We start from the raw sequence: 26188 nt of genomic DNA, 5'->3' as shown, positions 1-26188 counted from the left end.
CAGCCTCTCTGCGAGAAGAAGTTGCGTGGGGTGTAATGCAAAAAGCAGGGAGTTGTCATGTTGTGTCGGAGCCCTTCCGACCTTGCGCCTTGGCTCTCTGATCTTTCCTTTCTCACGTCCTCAAGGCAACCTCAGCCCCTTTACCTTGGAATCTGCCCTCCTCTCTTACGCTCCCCTTTCAGAATGGGAAATAGGAGATATGTAAATTTTAACTGGATGGGGATGCATTTGTTTTCTAAAAAAGAGGTAAAAAACGTGTTCCTTGCTACAGACGCAGACTGGATTAAATGAAGAATTAGGGAGACATACAGAAGACACAGCTCCCTCTGTGAATATGCATCCATTTCTGTATCTAGCTATCTGTATTGAACTCTGTACATTTTAATAAATGAAAGAGATTTTTCTTAGAGTTAGAAATGGCCAGTGCACTTCCTTCAGTTCTGTTGTTTCACTGTGTGTCAGCTATTTCAAATTACCATAAATCCACAAACAGCTCTCTAGTTGCATTAAAATCAATTTTTCACATATTTTCACACTTCCACATAATTAAATGCCATAATTTGTTTATTTTTGGTTTTAGAAGAGAAACAGTCACGTTGCTGTTTATGACAGAATCGTATTTTTGTTTTCAGGTTTCTGTGGGAAAATTGGCTGCAAACTCTGTGTGCGTACAGATAACTTGTATTTCAGAATCATAAGCCACTTCACCACCCATCATTAAATTACTTGTGCCTTTTTAATACTTATGTTCATTTTTACTTGTTAGAGGTCAATAGTGCTCAAAAGTATTGTTGCATAATTTTAGTCCTTCAAGGTTGTTTTAAGGTGTTGTGAGTAATTTGTATACAGCAAAATACTGTATTTTAATAATGTGCAAATTAGTTGCATCAAAAGGCAAATTTGTTACAGACACTCCATCCATTTTCTTTAAATTTGCCTGCAGTAACACTTATGACCATCGACCTTGGAGAGGACATTGATACTTCATGTTATCATTAGTCACTTAAAAGTGTTGTTATAATCTGAAATGTAAATTTATTGCCAGAGTCAACATATTTACTACTTTGCCCATATTTTATTCTGCTGTATTTTTTTAATAGAAAAAGCAGTTTTATTCCCTAGCTTATCAAAACTCATTTCTATTGTTCTTATTTTAATGAAACAGGCAAGGGGAAAATGCTTTGCATGTACAAAATATGTCAAATTATGTTATCTGTAAAGCTAAAACCAGATTAAAACAACCTTTCCATTTTCATTTTGCATAGAAGGCGTTCCCCCACCCCACCCCCAACTCTTGAGATATTTGAATATGCAGCATTGAAATTTCTTACCTTGTGCATTTAAGCGAAAGGTTTTTTCTTACGACGAAAAAAATGCCTTGTCAAAAAAGAGAGCCTAATACATTTTTGTTTGCTTCTAGATTTGTCGGCATTAATGCATCCGATATTAACTACTCAGCTGGGCGATATGACACATCAGTTAAGCCCCCATTTGACGTAGGTTTTGAAGGAATTGGTGAAGTGGTAGCCTTGGGCCTAAGTGCCAGCGCTAGATACACAATGGGGCAACCAGTGGCCTACATGAGGCCTGGTGCTTTTGCTGAATATACCATTGTTCCTGCCAAAGAAGCCATCCCGGTACCTTCTGTGAAACCTGAATTTCTTACACTACTGGTAAGTGGAACTACAGCATATATCAGCCTGAAGGAGCTTGGAGAACTGTCCGACGGGAAGACGGTTCTGGTGACAGCCGCAGCCGGAGGAACCGGTCAGTTTGCCGTGCAACTTTCCAAGAAGGCAAAATGCCACGTAATTGGAACATGCTCCAGTGATGAAAAATCTGGCTTTCTGAAATCCATAGGCTGTGACCACCCTATCAACTACAAAACTGAAAACCTTGCTGCTGTCCTTAAGAAGGACTACCCGAAAGGTGTGGATGTGGTGTATGAATCTGTCGGCGGGCAGATGTTTGACTTGGCTGTCAGCTCCTTGGCTACCAAAGGGCGCCTGATAATTATTGGGTTTATCTCTGGCTACCAAACCCGTACTGGCCTTCAGCCTGGTCATGTGGAAATGTTGCCAGCAAAGCTGCTAAGGAAATCTGCCAGCATCCGGGGTTTCTTCTTAAACCATTACCTTTCTGAATACCAAACAGCTCTGAAACACTTGATCAAAATGTGTGAAAACAGAGAACTGGTTTGTGAGGTGGACCTTGGAGACATGTCTCCAGAGGGCAAATTCTCTGGCTTAGAGTCCGTATTCCACGCTATAGATTATATGTACATGGGGAAAAACATTGGAAAAATTGTAGTTGAATTACCTCACTCTGTCAACAGTAAGCTGTAAAAACAGAACAATGATATAAATCAAAAGAGGGAAAATGGGCACTTTATGCTACACAATAACTATTTCTTTAAAGTCGCCAATGGGTAACATATTAAAAAATAGCATGTAGGCTTTCGTAAAAAAATATTTGTTGAATTTAAGTGGCTTTGTGTTCTTTAAAAATGCCATGTGTCGTTGGCATTGCGTTAAACAGTTCTGCATTTTTGTCTGGGAGTTTTGAGCGAACTTGTGATTAAACTTGCATTGGATTTGAATCTGGCCAACTATGAAATCTTCACCTACAGCTTTCCTCTAGAATTGAGTAAATAAAGGCATATTAATATTTTAAGTGAAATCAATAATATTATCGATTCTTCCTATAAAAAAGGATGGGTGCAATTCACCTGGACATTCTGCTTGAGCAATGGGAGTCAAGCAAGAGTGCTTTTCAGTAGCACAGGGCAGCGTCTTAGCGGTTTGCACTTGATATAATTTAAAAATGAGAAATTATCTTTTTTCAGTTGTGTTGGTTACAAATACAATAATAAAATGCAGATTTATGTAACTCAAAATATATATTTCACTAGTTACAAAAGTGGCAGCTTTTGTTTTTAAATGAAAGTTTGTTTTAATTTTATATAAGGTTTTATAGTTATATTTTGAAATCTTCATGTTGTAATATCACTTTCTAACTATTCTTTTGGCTATATTAACCCGTTAATTGGGTTAACTTTGGTATAATGCTACATTCTACTGATATTAAAGCAATCTTAAGAACAGTGTTAATGAAGCCCCTCACTTACAAGGAAATGGTGGTGACTAGATCACTTGCTTATAATGGCACCAGAGGACTGTGCTGAACTATGCAATAAGATTAAGCCTTTGTAATAATTTATATTTCAACCTTTGTAAGAATTTATATTGTTTTAAAGCATTAAAATCATTTTGACTATTTTTTTTACACTATGGTTCAGTTGTCCATTTATTCTCTTCTGTTATTTTTTTGTGCAAATTCAACTGCAATCCCATGACTACTCACCATCGAGTAAAACCCACTGAATCCAATGGGACCCACTGTTAAGCAGACGAGCCATGTTTCTTAGTTGGCTCCAGATTGCCTTTTTACTTGTTGTTTTGTGAGAAGGGGTTAATCTCTTTAAGATGAACTTGAAGATGCAAAAGAGTGTTTACTGTTTCCAAAGACAATACACATGTGGAATAAACTGGTATTTTAAAATATGTAGCAATTCTCCACTTACAGCCGTTTGCTTTTTCAGGCATTCTGGCAATCAGCGTTCTTGTTTAAGGACATTCTAATGTTTATTGTTGAACAGATTCCCCTTTTAGGTTCATAAGCATGGCTTTTTAAAATTCCTGCTACCCTGTAGCTAAAAGCACACCCAAGTAGTAGGATCTAGGCCAGCTCTGCACCACCGATTTCAGTGGGACCTTAAGTGGCTCAAATCCAGGTATTCCAATTAAACTGGAGTTTGGACTAGGATGTTGGAAAAATTGCTTGGTAGGTGAAACCCAAAGTATATTTTGGATCCAGCAGCTGATCACCCTATGGAAACATTCTCATTATGATGAAGTATTTGGCTTCCCTTTGGTGGTGAACAAAAGTGGAGACAGCATAACTGTTGAGAACAAAATTCAGTTTTAGACATAAAGAACCATCGTTATAATATGCTTCACACATAGAGATGTGAAGTGACCAAAGTCTGTTTCCCCCCTATATTTTTGACACTGAGCATGTTTTTAGCACTTGTGTTTCACAATTCTGTCTCTTTGAGGAACTATTGCAAAACAACCAAATATTTACACCCCAATCATAAGTACTGTACAAGTCACCTTGAGAGGGGTGTTTATGCCCTGAAAGGTAGTGTAAAATATCTAAAAAAAATAAGCCCCACTGATTTCATTGGGCCTTACTTCAAAGTAATTATGTTTTAAGATTTCCGCCAGGTGGAGTGTGTTCTTTCCCAGCTGTGTGCACATGCATCTGATTGATTCCCGTATTGAAGAACCACTTTTACCTAGAAGCGTGGTTACAACATTCAATTTCATACTTTTTAAAGTAAGTAATTCTACATGATCATAAAATGGTAGCGTTGGAAGGGATCCACCAAGGATCATCTAGTCCAACCCCCTGTTCTGTTCTGTCTCAGTTTGTAACAATTAACATCAAATGAGTCAAAGCTGAAGAGGCAGTTTCAGTATCTGCTATAAATATATACCGGTATATGTAAAGGCCTAGTGTTGAAATTTTACTCAAAGAATGTTCCTAGCAAGTATGCTCAGGTTGTAGTCTTATGCCCACTTACCTTTGAATTGATTGAAACTTATTTCTATGTAGACCTAGAGAGCATTGAGTAATATCAATAGGTATGCACACCAGTGTTGACCTTAGTGAATACCTTCATGTGTGAAACACATACACATAATTGTAGATTCACAGTGGACTGTTAAGTCCTCATTTGCTGAGGCTCCCTGGTGCTTGCCCACCTCAGCATGTTTACATCCAAGTATCTTCACTTCACACTTTGCTACTTTACAGCAAATGCACATGCCCCAAAGTGTAAACTGGGAATGAGATAGTTAAACATGGGATATAAATGCTTAACTATGGGTTGCATAACCTGGATTGTGTGCTTGTTACCAACTGCATCTTATTCTCTTTAGATGTGAAACAATAGTTTCCGAGCTTACTAATTTACCCAAAGATTTTTGCACATAACATTCTTACTGTTGCTGCTGCTTTATTACTGCTGTTCTCTTGTTCTCTTCGCCAGGCCATTCTTCATTGAAACAAGCTAGGTGTGGTAGGGTGGCACTTTGATGTTATGGAAAGGCTTGGTGTTTACAGGTAATTCTTAGTCCTGATGTGTGTATCCTGTTGTGCCTGATAATTGGATTATTCACACACACACACACACACACACTATTTAATCCACACACCCCTGCTTTCACTTAAAATATTTATTGTCGCCTCACCATAGTATAAATTATGTTGATTCTGAGTAAGTGATGAATTTAAATAATGCAGAAGTCTTTGGCAGCAGCATAAGAAGTAGTACTTGTTATGGGTAGTTGTAAGGGGGAAGGGCTTATAGAGAACCCCCCCCCCTCATCCGAAGCAGCCCGTCTCCCAGCAGTCATGAGAGCGAAGGGTCTGATGGAGGGAGTCAGGAAACAGGGAGTGCCAGGGCTCTGGCAACATCCAAGAGCCCCAGCTCCATAGGCAGGAAGAGAGGGAGGCAGAAAGAGAGGACATGAATCGGTCAGACAGAAGACCCGCCCCCCGACGCCGGAATTGAGGAGGAAGAGGAAAGGGAGGCGCTTCTCAGTTCCGAGGCTTTTATGTTGGTCCAGAATGTGGAGGGGGGCAGTGCAGGAATCTGACTCGAGCAGGTAGGCATGGAATCAGCAGTTGGTTACACTGTAAATAATGTGCACCAATAAAAACGTCTGAAAGACAAGCATGTGGAAGGTCGTTACTCAAGAGTAGTCACTACAACCCTGACAGTAGTGGTCAGAATGAGGGTATATTAATGATAAGATAACAAACATATATGGACAGGAAATACTGTCAGTTCATTGCAAGGGATTAACGGTGAAGACACTTGGGCCAAGATCCAGATTGCCTAGCAGTGCATGACTGAAAAGTGCTTCAGTTTGCTAGGGGCAGGGCTGCTGGTTTTCCTTTCCAGCTGTAGCCCATTGCACAGTCTTATACCCTGGAGTAGTATGAGAGCCAGGACACCAGGGGCTGTACGGCAACTGGTGGTCAATAAAAGCCCCGTTGCATGCACAGAACTTTGGATCCTGGCTTTGACTGCTTTATAAAAAGATTCTTTAAAAACTCTTTGCAGAGTTAATCCTTAAACGAATGCAAATATTCATTCAGATTGAATACCGATAATAGTATAATACAAATAATAAAACATCTAGCAAATGCCTTGTATATATTATATAGAGAATTGGGTTTTTAAGAATATTAACTCACGGAGGCTTTAAACCTCCACATGCTTGGAAGTAAGTCACATTGAACTAAATGGGAATTACTTCTGAGGAGTAATACACCTAGGATAGCACTGCATATTGCACCTCCCCTTAATTTTTAATTTAACCTTTCCACTCAGATTTGCTTGCTGTGGAAAAAGTTGGATGTTTGCAGACAGCAGCAACTTGAGTTTTTCTACATATAGCAAACACAGACAAGGAAAATGTGAGAAAGGCCAAACCTGTGATGTTGTCGTAGTTGTTTTTTAGATACACATATATATTCTCCACCAAATATATTCTGCACATTTTACCCTGTACATTTTTTTATTGAACTGTTGCACTGAAGTATTTTAATACCTTTTAAAATTAAATCATATTTCAATAACATTATAATGTTAATTTTTTTGTGGGGGAGGAGAAGCCAATTGCTGAGTATAATTGCCATGCTGTGCAAATACAGATAATTGCAGCTGCTGAGGGAAAAGTTTGCGGCAGTATTCAGAAATGTTATTTGTTTATTTGTTTGCTTTTCTTCAGTCTGAGCTGGAAAGGAACTCCACTGCTGAATAGCTGTTAGTATCTATTTTACAAGATTTACTCATTTTCAGGTGCCTAATATAGCTGCTAGCATGCATGCACAACAATACAATTTATATGGTAAATGGAACCAAATAATGGCTTCGCTGAATGTTATGGCTGCACTGAAGGGAAATGTCACGGTAAATAGCTGCCAAATTATGGATCATGCCGAAGTGTCACAACTGCACTAAAGACAAATAGCACTAGAGACTATTGCCACTGTGACGCTTTTGAGTTATGAAGAAGAGGCGCAGCCTTGATGCGAAGCTCTTTGTGTCCTCATTATAGCAAAGGGTTACTGGTGCAATGTACAAAAAAAAAACTAGTCCAATGTGATGGTTAGTTATTAATCTGTCCATTTCAGATCTAACAGCTGTAGAAGAGCAGGCAGTCTTCAAAAACACACACACACACACACTGACAGAGAGAGAGAGAGACTAAAAAACTGCAGGTTTTATTAACATAAATGTGTATGGGGAATGACTGGCAATGGCAAAATGTTGCAATAAAATAATCTAATCAAAGAATATTATTAAATTTAACATAGTATGCATCTGAAAGGTTTACTTGCTTCTTAGTCAGATATATGTGTGAAATATAAGTGGTAATGCACTTTTCTCTCTTTGTAAAGACTTGAGTAGTAAGGACATTACCGACCAAATTGCTTCTTCTAAACTGAAGTGAGTCCCGGTTTCTCTCATTTTAATGGGAGGGTAATAAAGATGAAAGACTAACATTTTAACTGATGGATCCCTTAAGCTAGAGAAGAGAAATTTATTATGTTTTGAGGGGCTATGATAAATCCTGAATGTGAGTGCATGTTTGGGGTGATATGGTAACCTCAAGTCAAAGGGAAACAAAGCACACCATTAAAAGGGGGTGGGGAGCCACCCTCCTTTGTGGGCTTTGATCGTTTTTTACACTATTTTTATTTACTCTAAGGAAACAGATTCTATTAAGACATTATGATTTCAGTTCTCCCCACTCTTTATTTAGGAGCAAGTCCCATTGGTTGCGTTTCGATTTACTGTTGATTCAGTGTTTGGAAGATTGCGGCCATTATAAGTAAAATGCTTGTGGAGATTAAATTTTTTAGCAACTATTACATCTGCTCCAAGTCCATTGTTTAAACATAGCCTGAAATTATAAGTAAAATAAGTTTGATGGTCTCAACACTTTCTTTAGCAGATTATTGTACACACTGCAAATATACTATCCATAATTCAACACAACTGTCAGCCTCAGTTTTAGAGAAGGGGCCAAACAATCAGTAGTGGATAAATTACTTCTCTTTTCTACAGAGAATGGCCTTCCTTCCATGTTGTGCTTAAGGTCATTGGCAGGGCAGCATGGGGGCAGTTTGCACGGTAGTTAAATCTTATATGCCGTTTAAATATGCACTAAGTAATCTTCATTGTGGGGGTAAATAGAAGATTAATTTAAACACACACACACACCACTTTCAGATGTGAGATCTCTCACATGTGACCTGCATAGATAACTTGTTTAAACTGTATTAGTACTTTTAGATTTCATCACCCCACGCAGAAATCTAGATTTTAGGCTATATGCTAGTTTATAGCACGTGGCAATAATGTGCTCACTGTTTAAAATCCTTGTCCTGTCCACAAAAAGTTTCATCAAACCCAGACTAGAACAGCTATTAGTGTGCCCAGAATTTATTTTTATGTACTGCACAGTTGCAAGTAACTGCTTCTTATTAAATGAAAACCCTGCATTAGATACTTTAGAAACATTCCAGTTAATGAATATGTAACGTCCTTTGTGTAACAGGACTTCTTTTTGTGTTCGGAACTAAAAGATGCTGGAAAGTTGACAAATTATATCATCTAAGACAGATGCCTGCCTTGGGGACATGATTTTTTTAGGGTGGGGGCTTCCTGTTTCTGGCTTTTATTTCAGTTACATTTGTAATTGCTACAGGAGCAGTACCTGTGTAGCGTTGTAGCCTTCATATAGTTAGTACTTCACATTAAATCAATGGATGTGTGGCTTGTATCACAGCAGAGCAGGATTTGGTGTAATTTTGTTTCAGCTAGTATGTTTTTCCCCCCACCTTTATCTCCTCCTGCACAAATAGTTTGTCAATTTGCTTGCTTAAGTTATTTACACTTTGCCATTCTACTAAAACTATCCAAAGCGACTAACAGAAAGGAGCTTAAAATAACCAAAATATAATAATCAACATGTCACGATCAAGTAAGTATAATCTGCAACAAAAGAGAAAGCAGGAGTCTAAATGACTATATATCTCTCCCACCCAAATTCTTAACCTATTGTTGTTTTGTTGTTTTTCAAGTGCTTGAAAAGACTTTGTAGCATGCAGTTGAAGCAGAAAGCATTAACAGCACAATCCTATGAATGTCTGTTCAAAATAGTTCCCATTGAGTTCAGTGGAACTATTTCCCAGGTAAGTATGCATAAGACTGCAGCCTAAAGATGTGTCTGCATCAGCACTTAGACCACTATATCCTACACCTAGTTTTCTAGAAGTATGTCCCATTGAATTTAATGAGACTTTACTTCCAAATAGACACCGTATATGTCTTTGTTTTAGAGCTAGTTTTTTCATGTCATGTATGTACCCGTGCTGCTCAAGGCATACTTCTGGTTTATACACACTGAGTTACCACCTGAAGATGAGCAGCTGAGCCACAAAAAATATATTTATCAACTAACAGATCCATTGCTGGGCAATTGCTTCAGCCTGCCATGTCAAGGACCAAATTTGCATAGGCAACTGTTCCTTCCCATGCCTCTCCAGCTGTTGGGACAAATGTTGGAAGAAAGTTGGTATCTCCTCAATAAGAGCTGAAAATGCCTGCCTTAATAACCAATGGAAATGTGGTGTGCTAAGGGACATTACCTAGAACATGGAACCAGGCTGGTCTACAGAAGATATAAGTTGTTTGGTCATGTCTGACTCTTCGTGACCCCATGGACCATAGCACGCCAGGCACTCCTGTCTTCCACTGCCTCCCGCAGTTTGGGCAAACTCATGTTGGTAGCTTCGAGAACATTGTCCAACCATCTCGTCCTCTGTCATCCCCTTCTCCTTGTGCCCTCAATCTTTCCTAACATCAGGGTCTTTTCCAGGGAGTCTTCTCTTTTCATGAGGTGGCCAAAGTATTGGAGCCTCAGCTTCACAATCTGTCCTTCCAGTGAGCACTCAGGGCTGATTTCCTTCAGAATGGATAGGTTTGATCTTCTTGGAGTCCATGGGACTCTCAAGAGTCTCCTCCAGCACCATAATTCAAAAGCATCAATTCTTCGGCGATCAGCCTTCTTTATGGTCCAGCTCTCACTTCCATACATATATATAACCCAGAAGATATATATAACCCAGGAAAAAGAGCTGGTGCCTATATCGTAAGTAGAAACAGATAGGATGAACGCAGGATCCTGCTGTCACACATTCCAAATAATAATAATAATTATAGACATTTGAAATGTTACTGTTGTTTCAGAGACCAGCCCAGAGGAAATGGTGATCATTCCTAACCATGTCCAGTAATGAGGTCAGACAAACAAAATAAGACCAAGCTAAGTCGCTGTTGACATTCAAGCATTGTTTTGAAGGTGGCTGAAAGAAAGGACATGGGCTATGGAATCTCACCATATATGTTACTTAACTCCATCCACAGGCCTCTTGCATGTTTCCTTGAAAATGTACCTCTGAGGGGGTCATTCATGTAGGAAGAAATAGCATACACAGGGAATTGGTGCACTGCCTGGAAGCCGTAACACAGAACACACAGAATAGTTCTGAGTGATGTCAGCATGCCTCTGGTGGGCTGTAAGGTACCAGACCGAAAACCAGCTTAATCCAGTCATCCACAAAGTATTGGGAACCACAAAAGCATGCTGCTTGTCATGCCTTAGCTAACACCATGAAAATACAGTAATTTTTTATTTTAAAAACCCCACCCATGACCTCAATAAATTAACATGGATTTATTGCCATGGCTATCCCTGGTAGCAGGGTCTAAAATAGCCCAAGAGCCTATCCTAGAAAAGAAAAAGAAACATTGGTCTTGGAAACCTGTTTGCTTTATTTATTGCTACCATACCTCTTGATACCTAAACAACCCCCCCCCCAATTTGAAACTGCAGTTAATATATTTTTGCTTGAATCATCATAAACAAAGTTTTTCTATGCTCCATCCACATTGTGCTGCTATAAATGGAGGGCATATATTTCTTTATATTCGTACTCTTATATTGAAAATCAATTAAAATGCATTGAAAAACAGAACAGAACATTGTGCTGGTGTGGCATAGTCAAAGGGAAGTGGTTCCTCTTGTTCTCTAAAATCCACAGATAATTCCCACTTCAAATATCCCTAGCATGCAAATATCTTAACGATCCCATAACATTCGCACACACAGTCTACATCACCACTTTTTTGCAAATCACCTGTTGTTCTTTTTCATGAAGATGAATGCCAGTGTTAGAGCTGGCACAGCACTGCCCATCTCTTTGCACTCCATATGTTTCCCATGGGAGACAGGAAATATGAATGCCGTCTGGGTGGTAGCTGTGGTGCTTCGGAATGGATTGTGCAAAATTGGTTCTTACTCGTAATGGAATTCATATAAACCTGTTCCTATATGTGAATTTCACACTCAATATCAAGTTAAAAGGTTGACTTTGCATACAATGTAAGCTAAAACATGACTTTGTGTGAATGTGTGGACTCCTGGAGATTCCCTGTGTATAAGGAAGAAGTATCCAGTAACTTCATGTGCAAGCACTGATTATTATTTCCATGTAAACCTATAGTGATATTTTTGGATCGAACTCAAAAACCACAGAGGTAAAATATTAGGGCTTTTGTTGAGCATTATCTAATCCCTTCTTACTTCCTTGCTACTTTTGCTTCACCAGCTTTCCAACACTTTGCCTTGTTTAGGGCTGTCTTCCTACAAGAAGTCCCTGGGCGGTTAGTACCTCCTGAATTGTTTCTTCAAGTCTCAAGGTTGTGGACACAGGAAGCCCCACTTACTTTTTTGCTCAGTTAGGGAATGCAAACAGTGTGAACCAATTTCTACCTTAACTTGGTGAGTAGAAGGCAGAATTGGCTCACACAAATTGCACATTACCTCTGCTTCAGTCTTTTCTGCTGAAGAAGAGGCTTTAGCAAAGCAGGAGTCTGAGCTTATTTGCTGCCCTTTCATCATGCGGGCTTGACTAAACGTACACAATGTGGAGCAGCCTTTGCTCAAGGCAAATAACATAAAGAAGGAAGAGGTATTTCACTTTCCATTGCAGTGTCATTCAGGTCATTCACTAAAATTATAGGCAGTGGCTTCTACAATGTTAACAGCCAACTTTAGATTATTAACAGTGCTTTGGATAGCAGTTCATTTGCAATGCCCAAATGCACTGGATTCTTCAAAATTATAAGGTATGGTAAAATAGATGGTCAAACCTCCTGGCCCTCTGGATGTCATAAGTGATATAATTAATCCTTTTTTCTCATTTGTATTTTACCAGCAGTACACTAAATGACCTTTCCCCTCTACTTTCTGATCTTTGCCTTAGCACAGGAGGGAAGAGGAAGGCAATTTTGAAAAACAAAATTATTAGTAAATTTACAATTGGCATGCTTGTTCTCATCTAATAGATTACATTTTTAGATGAATTATACATTTTTTCAGCCTTTGCTTCCCCATATGAACACTTTCAAAACCAAATAATCCACCAATTCTGAAAAACGCTTTCCCATAGCTTTCTACATTTTGATAAATCATATTTTGCCAAATCTTCCCTTTTGTAATTTCTTCTTAAGTGTCTGTAATATTCTAAATGTGTTATGGGTTAGTCTAAACAAAGGTGGGCTCATACAAGCCACATACATATAATTTGACCTGGAACTAAAGTAATCATATACAATTTTTTCTCAGTTTATATTACTGTCTGTCTGTCTGTCTGTCTGTCTGTCTGTCTTGAAAACACCACCTGAGTTGGAGCAATTAGGTGAGTGAAGTTCAGCCTACCTATAATTTCAATCTATTTATGCTGTAATTCTCAAAAACCTTTTGCAAGCGCAATACAGAACTGCATGACAATACAGAACTGCATGACATGAGTTGTCTTAAAAGATTATACCACTGCCACTCAACTAGAGGAACAAATAAGACGTCTTCCAGTTTCAAACTGGGTTGGCTTTTCAGCCACAGAAGTGACCACAGTAGAAACTTCATAGATAACATAGCCTACACATGAAGTTCTTTCTGGTGAATTTACATGGCTTTGCAGGTTGGCAATGGTCTGTTCAGGTAAAGTGAATTAAACAGCAAGAAAGGAGTGAATTGAAGTACTAAACAGAAATGTTGAGCATAGTAGATCCAGACACTAAAGAGTTTAAATATAATCCAGGAGAGTTGCACACAAAATTTGTGATTATGTTTCATTTACTTACAGATCCCAAGACAGCCTCCCCTTCTCCCCCCCTTTTCCCTCTCTCTCTGAAATAGAAGTGGCAATCCATTTAATGTATTTATTTATTTTACTGCTCCCTTGTTCAAATATGTTTGATTGAATACCTTGCCTTTCAAAAATTAATGCAGAGAAGCACCACTTGAATGGAGGGGACAAAAACACACAGTGTGAATACAGTCTAACAAGCACCACTCACTAGTGTGAAGGGGAAACATTGGAGGCATAAAATTCCAAGTGTTAATATGAACAAAATGGAAACCAGCCCACATACACTTTAACAGCCTAGTGTGGACACAACCATTGATAATTTGTGCTGAATATTGCAAGGGTAGGAGAAATACTTAGGGTGCAGAGAGAAAATGACCAGGAATTCATTTTAATTCTTCCTCTGCCAATGCCATCATAATCTTTTGCAAACTTAAGGACAATTCCATATTTCAAAAGGAAAAGTTTGGGGTGGGGAGAGAATTGAAAATGAGTGGCTCCGCTACATAAAGAGGGAATGTTTATAGCTTTGTTCTGTCATATGTGAAAAGGTGCAGACTGAAGTATGGCAATCAGAGTAATTTTCAAAGGGTCAGGTAGCCAAAGAGTCCATGGGTCCAATGAATTTTACTATCACCAGATGTGGGAAAAATGCTGATGCTGTTTTCCGGCTTGCTCAAATACAAAGCAGAGAGATCTACAATGACACATCTAATACAAGAAACTGGATACACTATTTATGCTTGTCACTGACTTACAGTGAGGTGGGCTCCTTCCTTAATTGATGGCTTCATCATTTCAGTCAAGCAGCCGATGGCTACATTATCTTTACCAAATAATCATGTGTTTCCCCTCTTCCGCCATTCTCTCTCTCTCTCCCCCCCCCTCTCTCTCTCTCTCTCTGTGTGTGTGTGTGTGAATAGCCTCCGAGATACACTGCCTAAATTTTTAAGATAACGAACAGTGGATGCAGTATCTGTTGACTCAACACATTGCATTAATAAATGCTTATGGGCAACTGACATGTGCATCCAGTAACACCTTTAAGTATGCAATTAAAATTGGACAAGAGAGTCTACAGATACAAATAAATATTCAGTTCTACAAGGGGCTCTTGCACTGAATTGTAGAAATATTTTAATTCTGGAATTTGCTCATAGACAGTTGAAATTAGGACACTGATGTGATGGTAGGAATAAAATGTGAACAAAAGGAAAGAAGGCAGATTGTGTCACGGTGGAGCCATGGCAGAGGTTTGACAGGATATGCCTTTCCCAGTGTAGCTAAGCTGGATAGGAGAACCCTATTATATGGATGAGTGGGGCCAGTAGTGGCATCTTGTCATTCTAACTTGTGTAAGTAAGCAAGCTTAATTGCTCCTTGTCTTTTCAAGATGACTTTCCACCAACAATCTCATTATCACACACACATGTTTATTGCACGTTTCCAGGGCCCTTCATGCAGACCTGAATGTAACTGGTGGAGAGATAATATTCGTTCCTGCATAGCAGTACTCCTCCCGTCCCAGATGAAGGTGGCCTGCCCTTCACTTTTGCTACCAAACATGACCAGAGGCAGTAGTGTGTATGCAGGGAATGGAAGAAACGGAACTGGAGGGGCTAGCAAACTGTCAAAATGTTAGTGTAGTGAAGAGGAAAAAGTAAATAGGATTTCTGCTTACCAAGATTAATATGTAGAGTTGCATGTTAATGTGTTTGTCATAGGATTCATTAATATGTATGCTATTCCATTATGTATTTATTAGAAAAGCTTATAATCAAATGAATAGGAAGGAATGTCACTGAAATTATATAACGTCCAGTGTCACAGCAAGTTGGGAAGTTGAAAAAACATATAAATTTATGTTTAATCTTTTGTTGCACCCAGACCCGCAAGTTCCTTCCTCTTCCTTCCTTCCTTCCTTCCTTCCTTCCTTCCTTCCTTCCTTCCTTCCTTCCTGGTGACAGTATTGCCTAATGACCTGAGCAAATATTTCCTGTTGTGTAAATTTCAAGTGCAAGTTCCTATAAATACACAACCTACTCCTTTGGCTAAAGAAGAGAGTTGTATCCAGTTTCTTTGTTGGGAAACCATTCAGCCTAAAGTCCATACTGTTTTTCTGCTAGGAATCTAGAGAGATCTTTTAATTTGAACTATTGTTTTTTAAGAGTAGATGCTCTATAGCAGCAGCCACCAATATGGTGCCCCTCAGATACTGCAAGTCCCATTATCCATTATCATTAGGCATGCTTTCTAGAGGAGGTCTCAGTTTTAACTGCTTTTGTGCTGCAGCATACAAGAAAGAGAAAGAAAGAAAGAAAGAAAGAAAGAAAGAAAGAAAGAAAGAAAGAAAGAAAGAAAGAAAGAAAGAAAGAAAGAAAGCCCATTATATCAGTTAGGGCACATATATACCTTTGCAAGTTTGTAAGTCTTAGGAGCTAGAAACAATGTTTTGTGTGTTTATTTAATGGAATGCTCTATGTTCTTGTTGAGAAGTCTGGTGTTTTGTTTTATTTTGTTTTGTTTTTAGTTAAAGTTATCAAATGGGTTCTGACCTGAACCGTTTCTGCTCCAATATATCTCACTCCATGTTGTTGCCTTTGCCTTATTGCTCTGTCTCTGATAATTCAGCAGATATCAACCACTACTTTGTCGGGACATATTAGCGTATGATGGCTATGCTCTGCTGTCAGATGGTATACCTCTGGATACCTGGTGCTGGGAATCTCTAGCGGGGAGAGCACAGTTGCAGTCAGGTTCTACTTCTGGGCTTCCCATGAGCATCCCTTTGGTCACTGTGAGAATGCTGTGAGCCTGCTGGACTAGATGGATGCTTGGCCTGATTCAGCAGGGCTCTTATTATGTTCTTAGGATGGGTTTATCCCAGTGGTAAAGTGAGCTAAATTAAAATTAAGTTGGCTTGTATAGTAGCTTATAAGTTAAAGGAGAGGAACGAGGGCTCTCAGAAGGACCCCAGGATCTGGTGCTCCCAGTCAACAGAAGGCAATTGCTGCTACAATGTGTCAAAAGAGCAAGCTGGCATTAAACCACACCACTCAAAGTTGGAGTAAACTCTTTATTAGCAAAAGCACAATCTTCTCATGCCTGGGTATCGGGCCTAATGAGCACAGCAACTCATCTCTAGTAGGTCTTCTTATCTCATGCATCAGTTGCCAAGACTGAAAGTCCCTGCCTCCCCACAGCTGCCTTAAGTCCTCTCCTCTCCAGGGTTTCCCCCCAAGCAATCAGAGACTGTGTCTGTGTGCAACCAGCCTCTCCTCCGCCCGTTTTATGCCTCTTCTGATTCTGGGAGACTGGAGGAGGGGAGCTTGTTGCAGTAGGAGGGATAGACACCCATGACTTTTCACCAGCCTGATTCATCTCTGCTTGACTTATATCTCTCTGAATCATCTCTTGGCCTCCCTCCTCCCACTCAGCAGCTTCATCTTCTGCCTCCGATTCTGAACTTCTCTCTGCCACAGACTCAGCCAGCTCACTAAGCCCTGTTACCTCTTCAGCTTCTGATACCTCCCTCCAAGCTTCTCCCTCTGACCACTCATTGTTGTCCCACCACCACTCCCCAGGCTTTGAGCGTTCTTCCCTGAGTGGTTCCCCATCTGGTTCCTCCCAATTCCTCTGCATCCAACCAGTCCATGATACTGTATAATGTTTGAAATGTAGGTATCATAGTATCAATGTAATTGCCATTGGGAGGACATTTTAATGGTTGTACATAACAAACAACAGGACAAGAAAGGGGAGGAGATTCTGTATCTGATTCCAGAGTGAGATTATGCTGCTGAATTCACCGAGCAATATATTTGCATTTACTAACAAAGAAACTATGGTAGATTGAAAATGTTTGCAAGACTCGTGGGGAAGAACAATGCTCACAATAGCACAATAGGAAAGGAAAGAATGGGCTTAAATTACTGGAAAGCAGGTTTAAGTTAAACATTAGTTAAATGTTTCAGTGAAACAAGAAGTCTAATGAGTTGTACAATCTTCTTCGATGCTTTCAAGGAAAGGCTGAACTGGTGCTTGTTAGAGATAGAGGTATGGTATTCTACCTTAGAACAAGCAATTAGACCAGATGATGGGCCAAACACTTGAAAATTCTGTGCTGTTATGATTCCAGAATTGTTAAAGCCATGTAATGACACCTTGGACAAAAGAATAAAACCTTTGTCTACTCTCAAGGATCATCAGATGTGGAGGGGGGGGAACTCCTTCCATAGAGAGCATATTATAAATTCTAGGAGAGGGACTCTAAAGACAGGCAAAGCAATATTTTCTCAAATCTTGCCAATGTGCATTGACCACAACTAAAAGAGTAATTTAAATGCATTTAAAACATTTTTAAAGCAAAGTATGTCACTACCTAGGAGAGCTTAGATCAAGGGGCTAAAAGCCCTGCACAGATGCAGGCTTTCACACTGCTTTTGACATCGCCAGTTTCTGGGGTACAATTTCACCTTGACATAGGAAGATCTTATGATGCCTAGCTCCACCAGGTGGTAAAACCCCTTGTGCTAGCTCTGTTAGTATGGGGCGGAGGAGAAAGAAGAAAATCAAGTATATATTGTGCATGACAAGTACAGTGGTACCTCGGTTTAAGTACACAATTGGTTCCGGAAGTCTGTACTTAACCCGAAGTGTACTTAACCTGAATCAAACTTTCCCATTGAAAGTAATGAAAAGTGGATTAATCCATTCCAGATGGTCCACGGAGTACTTAAACTGAAGCGTACTTAACCTGAAGCGAACTTTCCCATTGAAAGTAATGGAAAGTGGATTAATTCCAGACGGGTCCGCCGAGTACTCAACCTGAAGCGTACTTAACCCAAAGTATGAGTGTAATTGGTTCTGGAAGTCCATACTTAACCTGAAGCGTACTTAACCTGAAGCGAACTTTCCCATTGAAAGTAATGGAAAGTGGATTAATCCATTCCAGATGGGTCCGCAGAATACTTAAACTGAAAGTACTCAAACCGAAGCGTACTTAAACCGAGGTATGACTGTACACAGTTGTATATTTAGTTGTGTGTACATGCCACTGCACAACAGAATACCATAATCTGTAAAAAATAAAATTAAAAAGACTCATGGTCCAGTTCTAGCAGAAAAACTAAACAGAGCTTCTCAGGTTCTAAGTTTGACAACAGAAAACTAACTTGGAAGTACATTAAGAAATTCCCTGAAAGAGTGAGGACATGAACCTCAAAACAGAACATGTTTGTTTTACCCAGGGCTTTTTTTCAGCCAGAAATGGTAACATTGCCATTATAAGAGAACAAAGGAGGTGTTCATGGTGAATTCAGTTGAGTTCTAGAAAAAAACTAGTACAGGTTTTACCCATGCTGGGACTTTAGTTTCTTCCATTTGCAATGAAAACAGATGTTGGACCACCACATACTGAACTGCAGTGGTCATGTGGCTTGTGGCCACATGAATGATTATCCAAATGATTATCCAAATGCCCCATTTAAAAAATTCCAATTTAACTTTGCAGAACATGGCATAGTGCAAGTATGGCAACAAACAATTCCAGTCCAATCACTTAGGACTAGTTTGGGCAGCTGTTGCAGCCCACACAAAAGGAAGTACGGGAAAGTAGCAGGTTATCATATCTTGCTGAACAAGCTGTCAAAAAAAGGGGGAGATTATGGACTTCAGCTTTTGGGTGCTGCTATTGCAGTATAAATGAACTACTGTATAAACAATACCTTTATGATTATGTTATGGCTTAAAAACACACACAAGTTTGGATGTGTTTTTCCTCTTTAGTGCATAATCGTGTTTTTGTTCCGGTATACTATTCATAATAGCTGCTTGTTACATTTCAGTTCAACATAGAAAGAAGAAGAAAGGTTTCTAGATCTTTTTTTCCATTTGCAATTCTCAATGTCAAACATTTACTTTAAAAAAAGGTTACACTATGCATATTTTATGATGATAAACTTTACAAGAACTGGGCAGGCCATAAACAGCTTATGGGAACAGAAAGCTGGGGTTTCCTTTCCTATTCCTTTAACCAATATTCTTATCTTGTATTTCAAAGGGCAATTTTTGAGACAACTATTGTTGAAACAAAATAAAACAAATTTATAAAATGAGTCTTTCCCTTGTCTCTGCTTGCATACATCACAGTATCAGTGAGACCTTGTTCACCACATCACCATCCTCCTCTGATTTCAAAGTACTTATTCAAAGTATTTGTTCCTAGAGAAGCAATAGAGAAAATAATCTGCTGTCAATGAGTTTTTTTCTTTCTGCTTTTACATATCTCCAAACCAGCCTTTCCCAACCATATGTTACTGAACTACAACTCCCATCATCCCTCATGCCTGGTCATGCCATCCAGAAATGATGTAGAGTTGTGGTCCAACAACATCTAGGAACCCAAGGTTGAGAAAGGCCATCCCCAGGCTGATCATGGCTTATCTTCAGGGACAACAGACAACAGAGCTGCATTGGGCCAATATAGAGTTATATTAGGATGTATGAAAAGCAATTCCATGTTTGTCACAGCTCAAGTACCTTCAAATGCCTTTAAACTGTTGTATGTCATAACTGAGTCCATGACACATTCTGAGCCTGGAACCTGTGGGATATCGTACAAGGACTAAGTCTGTATGCTACCACTAAGTTGAGAGCTACAGGGAAACTAGCCAAGACGCTTCTTGTAGTAATCAATTGGCTATGATCAATACAAACATTTCCGCTTGACACTTGGTCACCAGTCTAAGCAACAAAAGGACTCTGCTACTATCTTTTCTTGTGATAAACCTTTGACAAGAGCTAGGTCTGTAATATTCTTGTTTTGTAAAGGGACGCTTCCACTAAATCAACCTAAAACTGGTATTGTTGTTAATGTCGAGAGCTACTATTTCTAAACATAACAAACAGCAGTATAGCTCCAGGGGAAAATAATTGCACGAGTACCAGGGTCTCTCCACATGGAACAGCTTGCAGGATCAGGGCTGATGCTGTAACCAGCCTTCAAAGGGAAAACTGCACACATGGCTTTGCAAGCATTATTACCATAAGCAGATGACCCAGTATTTTTGCTTTTAGGTTTGCCAACTGTCACAATTTTTATTCAAAGTCTCATAAGTGCAAGAATTTTTTTTATTAAAAAAAATATTGAGATCATGAGGCATGTGTTAAAATAATAAACTCAACTTTTATTTGAAGAAAAAAGAACTTTGACCCTCTTTGTTCCAAGAAGCTTCACAAGATAAATGCATAAACCAGACAATTACAAAAACTTTATTTTAAAAAAATCTCTTAAGGCTTGCAAATCACTTTCAGGCCCATAGATATTTTGTATGTGTGAGGCTAAAGGTAATTTACGAGGAAGGAATATCATAAGTCAATGCTAAACCCGGGCCGGGGGGGGAGGAGAATATATTAACTATAAAGCTATACGTTAATTTATTATATAATTGCAATTTATTAAATTCAAGAACATTTTAAAAGTGAGTGCCATTTTTTTTTAAAAAGCTTCAGCTAAAATGTTTCAGAATTTTCTGATTCTAAATGTTTTGGATAACACTCATTAGGCCAATCTGTGTTCCTGAGATTAAAAACCTTTTGAGTTGCACATAACTCTTCCGGCAGAGATTGTCATCGAGACCCTGTTAATATGATTCTCAGTGGAGAGGCGCAGATGGAAAACATGACTTGCAAAGCTTCAGATATCTCTAACTTAACAATATACTCAGGCCAGAAACGGGTAACATATTCAAGAAATGTGAAGGCAGTATAGGCTGACTTATTTTGTCCCTATGTCATTTTTGATCAGACAGGTTTTACAGGGTTTTGGAACACTACAAATACCTGAAATACCTGTGAGTGGAGATAATAGAATGATGCACACACTATAGGCAAGAATACTTAAGTTGTATTGTGTCCAGCTGTTGATGTCAAGAGACAATCACATGCTTCCAGCTGCACTGCCTAAATTATGTATACCAATAGCAATACCTTGAATGTAGCCCAGTGGCAGAACTGCAATCAATGCAGATCTCTGAGCACAGGTGTTATACAGTAACAAGGTCTAACTCCTGTCAGCAATCAGGCTTCTGCACTAACTGCAGGCTCCAGATCGAGCTCAAGGGAAGCCCCACATAAAGCACATTGCAGTAATCCAGTCTTGGCTATGGATAGAGCCAATGATCTCCTTGCAGTTGTCAGAGTATGGTGAGGCTTGCAGGTGCAAGACTGGTGTCTGCAATGAAGAAGGGGCTGGATGAGTGCCAAACTACTGAAATCAAATCCCAACATGATGGGAGTCCTTGTGCCTGGATGGTTCTTGCCCCTGGAAAGTGGGTAAGCTGCCTGTTCTAGATGAAGTTGCATTCTCCCTCAACGAACAATTGTGTAGTTTGGGGGTACTCCTTGATTACCTGAGGTCCTGGTGATATGGAGTACTTCATCAATTACAGCTGTTCCTGAACAGAGATAGTCTGACCACTTCCTATCATTATGGTAACTTCCTGTTTGGATTATTGTATTGTGCTTTACATGAGGCTGCACTGGAAGATGGTTTGGAAGCTACAGCCAGAAGAAGAAGAAGAGTTTGGATTTGATATCCCGCTTTATCACTACCCGAAGGAGTCTCAAAGCGGCTAACATTCTCCTTCCCCTTCCTTCCCCACAACAAACACTCTGTGAGGTGAGAGGGGCTGAGAGACTTCAAATAAGTATGACTAGCCCGAGGTCACCCAGCAGCTGCATGTGGAGGAGCAGAGAAGCAAACCCGGTTCACGAGATTACGAGCCTACTGCTCTTAACCACTACACCACACTGGCGCTCACACTGGCAGAATGCAGTGGCCAGAAGGTTAACTGGTGTTGCCAGCTGGAATCATGTAACACTGATTGTAAAAGATCTACTTGTACTTCAGGGCTGGATTGAAAGTTATTCATGCTGACCTATAAAGTCCCAAATGACTTGGGCCCAAATATGTGAAGAAATGTCTCTCCCTGTATTAGCTCATGTTGTTAGATCTCAGCATTATGTGGTGACACAGGATAGTCCCTTCTCCATGGTCGTCCTTCCTTCTGGAATGCCCTCCCTCTGGAAGCACAAACGTCATCTTGGCATGAGGTAAAGACTGACTTGCCTGGCTTTTGTAGTATTAGTGTTACTAGTATGGTAGTATTAATGTGAGTATTACTTTTACTACCGCAGTAAAATAAGGAGCATGTTCTGTAGGTCTATGGGTCTTTATGGATTATAATTTTAAGGATGTACTGTACTGTATGTGAATTGTTTTAAATGTTTTAATTGTGTTGCACCCCACCCTGAATCCTGTGATGAAGGGCAGGCTATAAAGAAAGAGCAAATGACTTACACCATCAAATTGCTGTTACCATCTTCAGAAAGCCTGATTAATAAAGTGCTGCTCATTCTAACATGGGCAAGCCTGGGTGATTAGCTAAAGTTTATAGCTGTTAGCACTAAGCCATTGAGCCAAGAGAAAGGATAGCCCCATCTCAGATTTTCATATTTGTAACATGTGCTGGCACTCCTGATTAGCAAGGATTTAGATTTCTCTTGGATTACTTCTGCTGCCAATCTGTAATGTGACATGGAGGGGAATTTGGCTCATGCAGTGAGATAGCTTTCCTTGGAATGACCAGGAATGAAACAGCAGGACTTTCCTTTAACCCTCTCAGTACATGTAGCCATAGCTAAGGATAATGGGACAATTGACATTGCTGTATCGCTAAGGATCCCTATACGTGTATATTTAAAAATATTATTTTAATAACCTAAGAACAGTCCTGCTGAATCAGGCCATCAGGGTCAGCACAGATGCCTATGGGAAACCCACAAACAGAACACGAATGTAACAACACTCTTCCCTCTTGTACTCCCCAGAAACGTATTCAAAGGCATGCTGTTTCTGATACAGTACACTGCCATCATGGCTAGTAGCCACAGATAACCTTATCCTTCATGAGTTTGTCTGGACTACTTTTAAAGCCATCCAGGTTGGTAGCCTGTGTCTTGTGTTAGTGAATTCCAGAGTGTAATGATGCAATGTTTGAAGAAGTACTTCCTTCCGTCTGTTCTGAATTTTCATACATACAGCTTCATTGGATGACCTTGGGTTCTAGTATTATGAGACAGGACATACCCTTGCAGAATTCATACTGGTTCTTCCTCAGCAAGACTTGTCCTTCTATATGCTTTAGTAATGATTTATACCAGTTTTCCTGGAAAATGTGATTAGCTAACTGACGTGTATTTCCTGAGTTTCCCCCTGGACCAATTCTTTAAGAAATCATGTGACATTTCCAGTTACAGTATCAGGTACAGGGGTGATTTATCTATGTCTATCCATCCATCTGTCTGTCTATCCATCCATAATCCATAAATACATATATACTACGGTGGTGCCTCGCAAGACGAATTTAATTAGTTCCGCAAGTCAATTCGTTTTGTGAAAAAAATGGTCTTGCGAATCGCGGTTCCCCATAGGAATGCATTGAAATTTCTTTTTTTGCCTATAGGAATGCATTAATTAAATTTCATTCCTATGCATTCCTACGGGAAACCGCGATTCGCAAGACGCATTCGTACCGCTCCAAGCGGGAAGGTAAACGGTGTTTCCGTGTGTTGCTCTGGTTCACCAGAAGTGGCTTTGTCATGCTGGCCACATGACCTGGAAGCTGTACGCTGGCTCCCTCGGCCAATAATGCGAGATGAGCGCCACAACCCCAGAGTCGGTCACGACTGGACCTAATGGTCAGGGTCCCTATACCTTTACTATAGTTATTTAATGCTTCTGTAGCTGTGCTGGGTTTCCTTGGCAATTGCCCACTTACATATATGTTGAATTTTATAGCACTGTAGTCACTGTTCCTAGTTGGTTCAACATCTCACACCAGGTATGGTTACCACTTAAGACTAAGTTCAGGGTCATTCCCTTCTGGTCATTTCTGGGACCAACTGTTCTAGGGCACAGTCATTTAGGGGATCTATAAAAGTTAGCATAAAAAGATGCTCCTAAACTGCTTTCCTAAGCTATTATTAATTGTCATGTTGGGGGGGGGGCATGTCATTTCAAATGTGTGAATGGCAAAGCGACTGCATGGCAGGGGCATTTGGTCTAGGTGCATACGTCAGGAATTTATGAGCATTGTGTGCTCATAAATTCATACACAATGAGGTATATAACTTTTGTTTTAATGTTCAAACCCCACTTGCCAGAGAGTAGGGATTCCATTCAATTCTCATTTAAAGACAAATTTACCCTGCGACTACTAAAACACAGCCGTAAACACCAGTTACCTTAGCTGGTTAGAGTATGGTGCTGATAACACCAAGGTCGCCAGTTCGATCCCCATCTGGGCCACCTGCATATTCCTGCATTGCAGAGGTTGGAATAGATGACCCTCAGGGTCCCAACTCTACAATTCTATGATCCTCTGAAATTCACACTCCCAGAATTTTGTGGTGCAGATTTCCAGCCAAACAATGTTTACAAAAATGCACACATCAGGCAGAAATGTGCATAAAGATGAATATATTAGTGAAAATAACATACCTAAATGCATTATATAAGTCTTTAAGCAAACATTCCCCATGAAAATACTTGGGCTGGACACTTAGCTTTTTAAGTAAGTGAATGACTGACTCACAAGATTTGGTTACAGGTAGGTAGCCGTGTTGGTCTGGGTCGAAGTAAAATAAAAAAAATCCTTCAGTAGCACCTTAAAGACCAACTAAGTTTTTATTTTGGTATGAGCTTTCGTGTGCATGCACACTTCTTCAGTATCTGAAGAAGTGTGCATGCACACGAAAGCTCATACCAAAATAAAAACTTAGTTGGTCTTTAAGGTGCTACTGAAGGAATTTTTTTATTTGACTCACAAGAGTTTCCAGAAGTTACAGCAAACAAGTCTCCATCCGGTAGCAGTAAAACACAGATGAAAAACGTTTCCAAATGACTTAAAAAGAAAAGTTTCCTTACAAAACAAACAAACAAAAATTCATGCAATCTTTGGGTTAGCAAAGACGCAGGCTTTAAAATCTCCCTTTTGGAGAGATTCCATTCACTTGCAGCATTTGCAAAGCTAGACGCCTAAGTCACATAGCTCCTTCTTTGCTTGTTCCAGGAAGCAAAACCAAGAAAAAGCCAAGAAGTGGGGGAGCAGAGGCTACAGAGAGCCTGTTACACACTGATAACCTGAGCTCAGGTTAACCCTTTCATGCACACAATTGTGAGTTTGTATATTACACCATGGCCCTGCCAGAGAAAGTCAGGATTAGGCAAACATTGTTTACCTTTATTTTACAACCGGCTAAGCTCATTCATTCCAGAAGGCTACTCAGAATGATAAGTTTGGGTGGCCTTCAAAAATCTTGGTTTGATTTTGTTTGATGAATTAAAGTCCCCACCACAGTTTATTTCTGAACAGCAAAGTTTCATTTAAGAATGTTCTAAACAAAAACCCAGTCACAATTACCGTATTTTTCCGTGTATAAGACGCCCCCATGTATAGCACGGCCTCTCTTTTTTTGAACCCAAAATTAAGAAATGAATATTTTAAAGATCAAACAGAAGAACTTTGAGCTTTTTTGGGGGGTTCTCCCAAAGTTAGGGTTGCCATATTTCAAGAGCTCAAACCTGAGCCCATGCCACCCACATCAGAGCCAGAGCCCCTGTGCATTCACCATCCGTGTATAAGATGACCCCCAATTTTTGACTTGAATATTTTAATATATGTATGTATGTATATGTATATGTATAAAATATTATAAATATTATATCTGAATACATGTACACCTGTATGGTTGCAGTACAAAAAAG

General features: G+C 39.6%; 1 protein-coding gene across 1 annotated transcript in view; it reads left to right on the top strand.

Moving 5' to 3' along the window:
• Positions 1 to 25106, top strand: part of PTGR3 (prostaglandin reductase 3) — a 31962-nt gene extending 6856 nt beyond the window's left edge. The window contains exon 2 of the mRNA XM_035125696.2: positions 1421 to 25106. Within this exon, the coding sequence (XP_034981587.2) occupies positions 1421 to 2345 (925 nt within the window). The 3' untranslated portion in view covers positions 2346 to 25106. The remainder of the gene's footprint in view (positions 1 to 1420) is intronic.
• Positions 25107 to 26188: the final 1082 nt, after the last annotated feature.

The sequence above is a fragment of the Zootoca vivipara genome, chromosome 8 (genome assembly GCF_963506605.1).
Source record: "Zootoca vivipara chromosome 8, rZooViv1.1, whole genome shotgun sequence".
NCBI classification, from domain to species: Eukaryota; Metazoa; Chordata; class Lepidosauria; order Squamata; family Lacertidae; genus Zootoca; species Zootoca vivipara.
Note: the sequence above shows the minus strand (reverse complement) of the source record. Positions and strands in the feature narration are given on the sequence as shown.